The following is a 12,595-nucleotide window of genomic DNA, read 5'->3' on the forward strand; positions in this document are numbered from 1 at the left end:
TGGCACAGAGGACACAATAAAGAGAATGAAGACTTCCCCTGCTGGTGAAAAGGAGATTAGAGAGAGGATCACAGGGTAGAGAGGCATGGGGGAGGGTGAAAAGGAGATTAGAGAAAGGATCACAGTGTAGAGAGACATGGGGGAGGGCAAACAATGGCAGGATGTAATTGTCAAAAAAAAAAATTAATGCTGCCCAAAGCACCTGAAATCAATTACATAAAAATGTGATATCAAGTCTTGACACTATTTGTTTGCCTTCATATAAAACCCACATCTTTTTCAATGATAGAAAATTTTCAAACTGAAAACAGCAGTAGAATCAACAAGGAATAATTGGTGGCCCAGGATTGTGGCAAACAATGTGGTGGGCAGAGATGGCTCAGTACCACACACAGAGATTTACACCCACAGCCTGGTCCTACTCAGCAGAAAACGTCGTGTTGCACCCATGGGTGAAGGTAATGAGTGGGGTCTACCATATGATGTGACAAGACTGTGCTCTCATAGCTGTCAAGTGATCCTAGCACAAAATAAGGTAGATCATGTGGCTCATAGCCCTTGAGTGACTACCCATCTAACTCAGAAAAAAAGCCAAAGTCCTTAGAATGGCCCTCAAGGCCCATATGACCTTTTGTCTCTCCCTTCTTCCTGTATGCCCTAACATCATCCTGGCCACGTCTCCACTTGTCTGTTAATCTGCTCCAGCTACACTGGCCTCCTTGCTGTTCCTTTAACAGGCCAAGGATATTCCTTCCTCAGGGTCTGCACCTGCTGTTTCCCCCAGCTGAGACACTTTCCCCATTGTCTGCATTTCTCTCTCTCTCTCTCTCTCTCGCTCTCTCGCTCTCTCGCTCTCTCTCTTTCGTTCTCTCTCCTGCTTCATATATTTGTTCAAATAATAGTGACGTCTTTTCCGACCATTTTGGTTAAAATTGACATACCCCTTGCCCAGCACACACAGACACACATACACATACACACACACACACACACACACACATACCAGCCCTCCCCAGACCCTTTTCTCTTATATTTTTCTCCCTAGCACTTAGTACCTTGTAATTCTACTATATTTCACTTACATATTACACACATAGACACACACACAACGTACATACTAGAATATAGGTCAATGAAGGCAGGAAGTTCTGCCTTTTTTTCTTTCAGTGCTGAGGGTGTGTGACAGCATTCTGAGAAGAGAGTGACAGCTGTTTAGTAAGAACAATACTCTTGCAATCTACAAGTCAAATAAGGCACGATCAGCCCTCCGTGGAGTCGCCCAAATTCCACGACACCAAGTAAGTATAAGTTACTAGGAGATTTTTATCAATTTCACTTGAAGAAAAGTTTAGGCAGCGTATCTCCTCAGACTCAAGAGAAATCCTAGTTGGAGTAACTTGAGAACCCAGCAAATCAACTCACCCAAAAAGAATCGTCTGATGTTTGATTTCTAAAAAGTACGTCCTCATGGCATATGCAACAGATGATCGGAACAGGTACATTTCATTGTCGTTCCATTCATACTGCAAATTCAGAAGAAAGACACTGCTCAGCTGGACTCATAAGACACATTTATAATCTGATACTCCTCAAGAATTATTCTTAATATTCCAGAGATTCCTGCTATTTATTACGTCAGTGACGTCAACGTAAGTGTGCATCCATATCACCTGAAGGGTTAGTTAAAACACTGAGTGCTGGGTCCAACCCTAGAGCATCTGATTCAGGAAGCCTGAGATGAAACCCAGTAATTTACATCTCTAACAAACTCCCAGGTGGTGGTAATGCTGCTGGTCAGGCGACCATGCTTTAGGAACCATTGGGTTCACGGGTCCTTTTTCTTTAGTTTGATGTAAACTGAAATTAACACTTTGAGTGTAGGTTTACCCACGGGAGTCAAACAAAAGTTGTGGGTTTTGCAGCAAAATGTCTGTACGTTGTGGACAAAATCAGTTTTTACTATTTTTACAGTAAGTTCTCAGAAATGTACTTATCTATAAGTGTAAAAGAAAAACTTGAAGTTCAAATAAAAAATAACACTTTGTAAATAGCAAACTACTCTGTTCTTGTTTTCCAGTGCTAAACAAATAGCTTATGTTTGCATAGCTTTTAAAGACTTCAAAGAAAGCAATCACTCTTTCCTCCAGTAGCTGGCAGTAGGAATCAATGAATGGCACTAGTTGTATGTTTCTCCTTTCCCTTTAAAAAAATTATATTTCACAAAAGAATTGTTACATTCACTTCAGCTTGGTTTCACCCAGGTCTGGAGGAGTTCCTTTAATGGTAGCATTATTAATATTGTCACTAATAACAGTCTGGCTACTATTTCTATAAATACAAAATATTTTAAAGGCTGAGTTCTCAAAATAATGCCATAGATCCGATTGGAATTCACCATGAAATAGCTTGAACTGAGCAGATATTCTGACCCTGATGTGTATATGCACTAAATATATGATCTCGTTTCATCAAAACAGATTGTTGCTTGGTGAATTGGCTTCAGAACATTACAGCATCAAACCCGCTGAACACTATTTACCAACCCTCACTGCATGGAAGGAGGATGAGTATAAATGTCAAGAACAAAAGATAATTGAAAAATGTCCTGATCTGCCGAGACTAATTAAAATTTATTAAGCCAAGGAAGTAGCTAATAAAAATATGACAGAGAAATAGTCCCACAATCACCCAATGATTATTAAGAAATAGGAACTTGAACTCTTAATGATTGGAAAGAAATGCACTTCCATTTTCATTTTTTCTTTCTTGAATGTTCATCTTTTTACTCCTGAGTTATTTATGGTTTGATGTGTTATCTATGAAAATTATGCTCAAAGTGTTGTTGAATCTTGGACAACGTGTAACTTTTCAGGAAAGGTAAGGGGGTAGAAACACAATCTTTGGATCTATCCGATGCAGACAACAATTTGCTGTAGCATCTTGGACCATTTTATCCAATAGTCCCAGATTGACTTCTAACCCTGCAAAACCTTCAGGGTGTCATGCCCACTCTCAGGCTTTTGAGCCGCATCTACCCGAGACTGCTCTTTCCTCTCCTCTTTCCCAATCAAAGCTGCTACTTCCTCAGACTGGATCACCCGAGACAAGTGTTAAGGAGAGAGCAATAGCTAAGTAAACAATTCACATAAAGGGGTAAATAACATAATTTCCTGTAAAATATTTTGTTACCCCCAAAATGTATTTCTCTAAATAAGTGGTTCTCAAACTTTGCTGCGACTAGAATCACCTGGGGAGCTTGAAACGCTCTTGATGCCCAACTCTTGAGTCCATACCCCAGAACAATTAAATCAGAATCTCTGGAGGTGTATAACCCAGGCATTAATATTTTTTAAACTTCCCATGTGATTCCACTGTGCAGCCAAGTTTGAGAAGCCGTGTTCTAAATTAGAGCTTCCCAGTCTTGATTGTATGTACAAATCACCTGGAGGCTTGCTAAAATGCAGATTCTGATTAAGTGGTCCAGGGCTAGGCTTGAAATTATGCATTTTTAACAAGCTTCCAGGTGATTCAAATGCTGCTGGTCCATGGGCCACACCCTGAGTGAAGCAAGGATACAGATGATTGACTAAAACAAAACAAATTTTAAAAACCTAACTGTACTGCTTCTAAAAACAAACTACCTTTCAAAATATAACCATGTTATCTTCCTAGAATAAAAGTAATGGTGACAAGAGTCAATTGAAAGGATTGGTATTTGATATTTAAGGATTGATACAGATGTTTTCTCATTGAAGTTCACAACACCTTCAAAGCAATAAAAAGTAGGAATAGCGTATCCAATAAGGAATGTGTTACTTTAAAAACCCAAAGCCAAAGGCCAGAATCTGGAACTTACAGTTTTGAAAAGAACCACACGGCCTCTCCTCTTTCAGATCACCCTGAAAAGGGTTTATTGTGTCCTATTTAATGTGAAGACTGTGCACTCAAAAATAATGAATTCACGGTCCAGAATACTCACTGCTTTATCTCCAAGAGCTGATTTTAGGCTTATCCTCACTTTGATGCTTTGGTCAGCATCTGATTAAAGAGAAATCGCAGACTGCTGGTTACAGATGACAGATTGCCCACATGTGCTTATTTCCTTTTCCTCCCAAGATCCCACTAAAGTGATAGTAAAGGGATCTTTTAAAGGTATCGACAGACTTTTGGAAAATGAGAAATGATGAGAGAGGGGTAACTGCTTTCTCAGGGACAGGAAGCCATGACCTAATTTGTACACAGAGGGAGCACAGACCCACAAAGAGCCAAAAAATCCAAAAGAGGTTTGGAATTCAAGCACAGGTGAGGGTGGGAAAATAATACTGGGCTGAAAAGAAGAGGAATGGAAGTCAGGGTGTGGTTAAAACCACTTTGGAGAACAGTTGATCTGTTGTGCCCTTGCTTAGACAGTCAGTTGGAGGCTGTGCTCCAGAAAAACAAGAGGTAATCCAAGAAAGAAGACATGGAATCTAGGAAGCAGTGGATTCAACCCAGGAGAACAACAAATGTTGGGACAGGAGGATGTAAGATTCCAAGAGGGAAGTCTTTAGGGGAAAAAAAATGAGACTGAAAAGAATAGATATGTTGAAATATTTGGGAGAAAAACAAATACAATGTAGATAGCAAATTAGGTAGGCCAAAAAATTTAGGCAGGTAGAAACTTTTAGACAACAAGCCACATAAGAAAGGACACAAAATAGTATATTACTTGGCTCTTCAGGCATAGTGATGTAAACACTGATAACTGTTTTACCAAAAATCATTATAAGGCCTTATTGGAAGAGCAAGAAATGGAAGTGGAAGAGTAGACCAAAGCGAAGGTTTAAAACTGAGCAATGACAAAATAGCAATATAAGAAAATTATTTAGAAATATGAAAGTGACTGCCAGAAAGAAGAGATAATAGCATTAAAATTGTTTTTTAAAAAAAGTATTTGTCTTTGGAAAGCAGGATTCAAGTACAATTGGTTGGAGAAAGTTATAATATGTATTTTAAAGATGAGGTTAATAAAACAGACTTGAAAGAGTACACACTCTTGTATGTGTATGCATCTGTGTGTGTTTGTCTGTACAGTTACTTCCACTATGTCTCATACATAGGTGCTCGACAGTTGTGATTTTTCTGCCATAAAACGGCAGCTGTCGCCATAGCAGAGAAAGAAGCAGGTACTATAGAGAAAGAAAACATTCTCAGCTGTGTCACAAGTCCTCATGAGACTGGGGCCAAAGGAGACTAGAAGAAGTAGACAAGGAATGGGTGTGAAACTTGTCAACTGGGTGTACTCACACGGACTCCAGTCGGTACTCCATCCCACAAAAGAATTCTTGTTCTGGTCTTTCAGCCAGGTAAACAAGGGCTCAAAGTAGTTGAGCAGTGGTCTTACATTCATGTTCTTTGCTCCTACAACATTTTCCAATGCTAGGGTCCAGGGTTCTGATTTTCCAAGCTTCAGCATATTGCTACACAAAAAAGAGGGGGTTCAGGGCCTTTTGAGGGGTTCCAGCTATACATATATTTACATCTATGATCTATGGTTTCTTCTCTTTGACTTGGCTAAATTTGCTTCTGGCAGATAAGAAAATAATGCATATTAATGGATATATTCCTCCCTCAACCGCTCTTTCCTTCCAATTACCACAAAGAGAGGGCTGTAGTTATAATAGGGAGAAAAGAGGTGGCCCATCCAATTGTTGTATGGTCTAGGTTCCTGTGTGACCACAAATTAAATGTTTGGTTTGTAAATGAGGACATTTTGAGGCCATAAAATTTTCTTTTTAGAACAAAGAAATCAAATTCAAACCTAGGCATGGAAATGAGTAATACTGAATACTAGGAGAGGTTCAACATTTCGAGGTATTTCTTACAGCAATTTCTGTCCAGCTTCTGTAGAGTTTGAGATGTCACATTTGTGCAGAGGGCCTTCGTGTTTAGCTGCTTGACAAAGTGCTTCTTGAAACTGGAATTGGTAAAGGGTCCTTGTGTAATATCTGCACAAGAGACAAAAACAAAAAAGCAGTACTATGTTTACTTACTGTCTTAGAGTTATAGATTGGAGCATATATTTAAAATGGGGCCCAAGTAACCAAAGAGATATTGATCAAATCTCTTTCTCCAGACATGAACTCTTCCCTCATCATAACCTATTTGCATTTTATGTATCTGTTGATAAACATGGCAATATTACTCTGTTAAATGTTAGCTAACATTTGTTTTGTGTTTTACAGATTAATAGCCCTTTCATATAAATGATGCGAATCCATCCTTATAACAGGTCAATAATATTATTTTCATTTTACAAATAAACTGAGCTCCAGCAAATTCAAGGACTGGGGTTACTAGGTGAAGAACATATGTTTTTGGACTTCAAGTTAAAAATTCTCTTTCTGTTACAATGCACAGTAAACTGCCAGTAACAAGAAGACAAACAAAACTACTTTTTATTTCTCCCAGTGATACTATTGATTGCTTGATGACAGGGACAAGATCTCACACAAATTTAATTGAACCCAATAAATTGTGTTAATTTAAATTGAATTGAAATTGATCATCTATACAGACAGTCCCCAACTTACAACGGTTGGACTTTCGATTTTTTGCCTTTACAATAGTGCTTTCAGTTGTGTATGCTAATGGTAAGTACCCAAAGGTTTTCACTTTCAGCGCAGTATTAAATAATTACATGAGATATTGAACACTTTATTATAAAATAAGGTTTGCGTTAGATGATTTTGCCCAACAGTAGGCTAATGTGAGTGTTCTGAGCACGTTTAAGGTAGACTAGGCTATGCTTTGGTGTTCCATAGGTTAGGCGTATTCAGTGTCTTCTTAAGGTATTCTCAGCTTATGATGAGTGTATTGGGACGTAACCCCATTGTAAAGCAAGGAGCATCTGTATTGAGCTTGGTAGTTACGGGTGGAAAAATTATAATTATCACTTCATTTATCCCTACTTTTTGTCATTATTAGCACAGCTGTCCACAAACCCTAGAAGTTAAACAGAAACAAGAAAACTGTAATTTACCGAATGAATGAGTAATCATTAGAAACATGGAACAGAGATGCGGGGTCACAGTATGTTTCATCATGGGGCACAGGTTCCACAACCCCAACTATCTCTCGCCTTTGGGGAGAAAAGAAAACAATATATTAGCCGTGGATCACCCATCACAAGCAGGTGGGCATAACTAGTGCAGTTTCATCAATCTTTTTTTTCTTTTTTTGAGACAGAGTCTTACTCTGTCACCCAGGCTGTAGTGCAGTGGCACGATCTTGGCTCACTGCAACCTCCGCCTCCCATGTTCAAGCGATTCTCCCATCTCAGCCTCCCAAGTAGCTGGGATTATAGGTGTGCACCACCACATCTAACTAATTTGTGTATTTTTAATAGAGACGGGGTTTCACCATGTTGGCCAGGCTGGTCTCGAACTCCTGGCCTCAAGTGATCCACCCGTCTCAGCCTCCCAAAATGCTGGAATTACAAGCGCCACCGCGTCCAGTCAATCAATGGTATTTATATTAGAAATGGTTGTCGAGTGAAATAGAAACAATGTAAAAAAAATCACCTACAAAAATAAAAAATAAATAAAAAGTTTTTAAAAATCAGAGAGTAAAGCTCATTATGTGGTTATCTCTTAGTTTTAATTAATTCAGCCAGAATATACCCTTGGAAAATAGCTATATCTTCAAAAGACTAATTTAATAAAATTCATAAAGTGCATTGCATGGCCAAAAGTGTACAGTGAAAGCCCTAATAATTCCTCTCAGGCACCACACTTCATGTACTCCTGGCAGAGAGAATTTAATAAAATTGAAATCTTACTCTCCACGCCTACCCAGCTCAAGTGTTCCCTCCTCTGTGAAGCCTGGCCCTGATCCCATCCACCTTCTGGCAGAATTAACCCCCAATCTCCTTTAGCCTTCTCTAGTTGTGCCTCCTTTGCCATTTATCTCCCGTTTTGTTGTTATTCACCTATAGTAACTTCTTGCCCTAGAGACTTGAGTACCTAGAGGGTGGGGCTGTGTCTTGGTCTTCTCTCTAATTCCAGTGTCAAACATGCTGCCTGTCACTGCGGAAAGAATTCATTTATATTTATTGAACAAAGGAACAATTGATGCATTAATGAATCACTCTAAGGATCTGATTCCATGTGCCTTTAAAATAAGCTAAGAGGGATCAAAAGATTAATCTAGCCAGAAAAAAAGGTAGCAAAATCATGTATTTGACCTTGATTAAATGGAATACATTTTTCCTTTAAAACTGCAGGATCACTGTAGACACAACTTCAGTAATATTTAAATACTAGAAACAGTTCTTATAGGTGCTGCATATTTCCTCCCACGTAAGATGTATGTTAACAGAGAGAATCTTGACAGAAGAAGTGTACTGTTTTAAACCTGTGCATGTGGAACTGCTTGTTACACATGAGATCTTCACTTCAAAAAGAAAATATAAGAAAAACAAAGAAAGAAATAATTGACGAGGGTCTAAGATGGTAAAAAGAAGATAGATTTCTTTCTTTTTTCCATTCTCTCCCTCCCTCTCTCCTTTCTTTTTTTCCTTTTCTTTTTCTCTTAAAATTCCTTCATCCAAAAACCTATTTATTTCATAGTTGCATGTGACAGGCACAGTGTGAGGCACTTGTGACACAGCAATGAGTAATGTAGTGCTACAACTATGGAAATGGTCACTGTTGCCCAAATGTGTCAGATTCTCTCTAGCTTGGAATTCTCTGTGTTCCCCCTATACACCTACATCTTTCTCAGGGCTTAAGTGCCTCTCCTCATCTGACACCCCCAGTTGGGCTTTGGATCTCCCCTGGACATTAACGGACCCTGTACCCTTCCATCACAACACTACACATTGCAGTGGTTTAATTTTCCACACCCTGCCATAAACTAAATGTTTTTTCAGGTTGAGGACCATACCTGAAATTATTAGCATTGTATCCCCAGTGCTTTGCCTAAAATGTGGGGTCACCATTTTGTTTAAAAGGCTGGATAAAAGAGTATGTAAAATGGATAAATTGATCACTTTCAACATAATATCATAGTTTAATGAGTAAGCCAATACTTAAGAATATAGAGTATGAAGTAGTGTCACCTGACCCAAGGAAATTTTATCTGAGGAGATGGCATCCAAATGGAGACTAAAATATAAAATATAACAAACTAAAAATACCAAAAGGAGTTAGTTAATGTGTGCCTCTGTGTGTGTGTGTGTGTGTGTGTGTGTGTACACGCCAGTCAAATGCTTTTAAATACACAGCAAACTCATTAGAAAACATTTTACTGATTACATATTCATTGACTTACTTCATCTCCCACCACTTTTTCATCCACTGGTCTTTGGGAATTTCACCTTTAAAGACCATCCACCTCCACTTCTCTAACATGTAAGTAAATGGCAGAGTCCCAACAATCGTGAGTGCTTGTTTGAGCAGGAAGTTTATTTCTGTTTCTGAAAGTAGAATGGAAATGGATAAATATTACGATGAAGATGACAGTGGATGTTTTGTGTTAAAGATAATTTTCCTAACCTCAAAATATTATTCCTCAAGATATACTTACTATAAGGATACATGGGAAAAACTGACAGTATACATAATAATATGTATATATTTATTTTCTCAGCTAAGGGATTTGGAGTACGTTGAAGCCCTGGAACAGAACGGGTAAATAAAAACCCAAAGTTACTTCTAATCCTCATTTTCTTCATTAGTTTCGGTTTCCTCCCTTAAATACCTCTTATCAGAGTTCATTAGAGCTATTTCATCCACTTTCCCAGTCATACTGTTTATTCTGGAAAGCTCCATGAAGTCAGTGACTGTTAATGTCTCATTTAAGACTGTATAACCTAGTCCCACGTCTGCTATGTGATGCCTTCTGTGAGTCTTTGTTAAATAAACAAATGCTAAACAGATTCAGTGAAAAGCCTGTAAATCAGGGAGGGGAAATAAAAGAGCCCCCCAGGAGGGCACTATCCACTGGATGGTGGAAAGTACAATGTACTTTAAATATAAGGATATCTTCCTTACCAAGAATTTAAAAGGCTTTAACAAATCATGTTATTTCATTTTATCCTTTATCAGTGACATAAAGAGGCAGTGGAGTTCATCTCTAGTGTACAAAGGAAATGTATTGAAATGTAAGCAGGGGATGTTACCTACTTTTCACATCACTGTGTCTCTAGTGTCTAGAAAAATGTCTTGCACACAGTATGTGCTCAATAAATATGTTTGGAAGAAGAAAGAAAGAAAGAGGGAGGGAGGAATGGAAGGAATAAAGGAATTTATTTAACATTATTCACAAATCGGGGCAGAATCAAGAAAAAAAGCAGGAGTTTTCCAAACCAGTGGTTTAATCATGTCTAATACCATCTTTAAAAAAGAAAAACTTTTATTTTAGGTTCAGGGGTATGTGTGCAGGTTTGTTACATAGGTAAACTCATGTCACAGGGTTTGTTGTACAGATTATTTCATCACTGATCTAATACCATCTTAAGAAACAGTCATCAACCATTTTTACCTGCTGTCAGGGAATATTTTAAAATAATAAAATATCTGTTCATTGACTTGAATTAATGATATTTTAAAATTAGGAAGCAGGTGTGGTTACTGTTAGCTACCTTTGTTACTCTCGTCATGGGAGGATGCTGCTACTGGTCTGTAAGCCACTAGGACTATGCTTACAGTAACTATTTCAAACATGATGACAGGCTTTACGCTGGCCTACTCCCAGGCCCTTGTGGGATCACCAAGGATCTGGAACGAGAGATCAAGGCAAAGTGAATTGTCTACTCAAGGATGGAGCTCATGACCTTGATCTCATCGACCAAATGCTCCAGACAGAGGAACTGATCTTTATGTCACAAATAACTAAAATTAGAGGAGAGAATACATGGAAGAGAAGAAGGTATTAGGCTTTATTTGTCCTCCTTTTATGAGGAAGAAGCAAAAGCCATGGCATCCTCACTGAAGAAATTCCATCTCCTGAACATTTGACATGTTCCATCAAGTCCAAGCCATCTAAAAGGAAATGGGCTGCCTCAGGCAGAAATGTTGAAGGATAGCACAGATTTAAGGGGATGTTACAGGGGAAATTCACGCTTCAGCAGGATGAACAAAATGTTTCAATCCCTTCTAATGTTGATATTAAACCACCTGTTCTTTAAGAATTCAAAAATTTAAAGCTATACTTTGCTTTGCATAGTATTATGGAAAAGGCTTCAGATTAAGGCTCTTGTTTTGGTTCCGCCACTACATTGCATTTTGACTTCAGGCTACTTTCCCTCTCTTGTCTTCAGTTTACTTCTCTATAGAATGGTTTTTAGAATCTATTCCAACTCTAAAGTTTTGGGAAGTTTTTACCTACAACCAGAGGGGTCTAGTTAGAATGCAGACACTAACTGGACAAGCCATTTCAGTTCTGTGAGACTGCTTCATCATCTTTAAGAAAAAAAAAAACAAACTTCTGTTAGATGTTTCACAGGATCCCAAGTCCATTCATTCAGTTACCTCTCTTATTCCCTTTTCAATAATACAAAACCGAAAGTTGACATGTTCTGATATATACTTAACATTTTTCACCAGTAGTAATTTCCAGTTACCCGTAAATACCTTATACCTTATGCCGCAAAAAGTAAATATTTCCTACATAAGATATTAGATACCTTTGCCCGTATCAGATTAAAGAACCTCCAAAACAACCCATGAGAAAATGTCCATACCATTGTCTTCTTGAAAATCAGGTGACAGAAGACCAATGGATTTTAAATGCTTAGGTGTGGCTGCAGAAAGTGACATGATTTCCCCAACAGCTTCATGGAATCCTTCATTAGCTCCATTTCTTAGCAGAAAAGGTTGTGCAGCATATGCCATATCATATTGGATATGCCCCATCTCATGATGAGCTGTCAGGAAGTCGTCCATTGTCACCTTTGTGCACATAATGATCCTGCATGAAAATGGACAAGATGAAAATGAATCTCACTGACTTTCATTTAACAATTACAGTGGAGTTGTATGGGGTTTTGGTAGCATGAATCATCTTTCCAAGATTTATTCACCAGTGAATCTTTTTTTTTTTTTTTTTTTTTTTTTTTGAGACGGAGTCTTGCTCTGTTGCCCAGGCTGGAGTGCAGTGGCCGGATCTCAGCTCACTGCAAGCTCCGCCTCCCAGGTTCAGGCCATTCTCCTGCCTCAGCCTCCCGAGTAGCTGGGACTACAGGCGCCCGCCGCCTCACCTGGCTAGTTTTTTGTATTTTTTAGTAGAGATGGGGTTTCACCGTTTTAGCCAGGATGGTCTCGATCTCCTGACCTCGTGATCCGCCCGTCTCGGCCTCCCAAAGTGCTGGGATTACAGGCTTGAGCCACCGCGCCCGGCCTCACCAGTGAATCTTGAGTACCCACCTTTTATGTCCTAGAAACAGTACTAGTTGCTCAATATAAAGCAATAGGCACTGCTGAATCCTGTTCTCTTGCTCATAGACTACCAGGAAGACAGATAAGCAGAGTTCTCTGCTACAAGAACTCTGAGGCAAGTACTCTATAAATGATCAGTACACACAGCCTTGAGCATAAAAATGAATGAACATAGG

The 12,595-nt window shown here is 38.8% G+C and overlaps 2 protein-coding genes across 4 annotated transcripts in view; both read right to left on the reverse strand.

Moving 5' to 3' along the window:
- The window catches only part of PIR (pirin), a 517,051-nt gene that overhangs the window by 182,305 nt on the left and 322,151 nt on the right, over window positions 1-12,595 (reverse strand). The gene's annotated exons all lie outside the window — the stretch shown is intronic.
- The window catches only part of ACE2 (angiotensin converting enzyme 2), a 52,925-nt gene that overhangs the window by 5,464 nt on the left and 34,866 nt on the right, over window positions 1-12,595 (reverse strand). For all 3 annotated transcript variants that reach the window (XM_050777629.1, XM_050777627.1, XM_050777628.1), the window contains exons 10-16: window positions 11,726-11,952; window positions 9,313-9,457; window positions 7,022-7,120; window positions 5,865-5,987; window positions 5,287-5,459; window positions 3,980-4,038; window positions 1,423-1,523 (exon numbers count right to left, since the gene is read on the reverse strand). In XM_050777629.1, coding sequence (XP_050633586.1) covers window positions 1,423-1,523; window positions 3,980-4,038; window positions 5,287-5,459; window positions 5,865-5,987; window positions 7,022-7,120; window positions 9,313-9,457; window positions 11,726-11,952 — 927 coding nt within the window. The remainder of the gene's footprint in view (window positions 1-1,422; window positions 1,524-3,979; window positions 4,039-5,286; window positions 5,460-5,864; window positions 5,988-7,021; window positions 7,121-9,312; window positions 9,458-11,725; window positions 11,953-12,595) is intronic.

The sequence above is a fragment of the Macaca thibetana genome, chromosome X, assembly GCF_024542745.1.
Source record: "Macaca thibetana thibetana isolate TM-01 chromosome X, ASM2454274v1, whole genome shotgun sequence".
In the NCBI taxonomy this organism is placed as follows: domain Eukaryota; kingdom Metazoa; phylum Chordata; class Mammalia; order Primates; family Cercopithecidae; genus Macaca; species Macaca thibetana.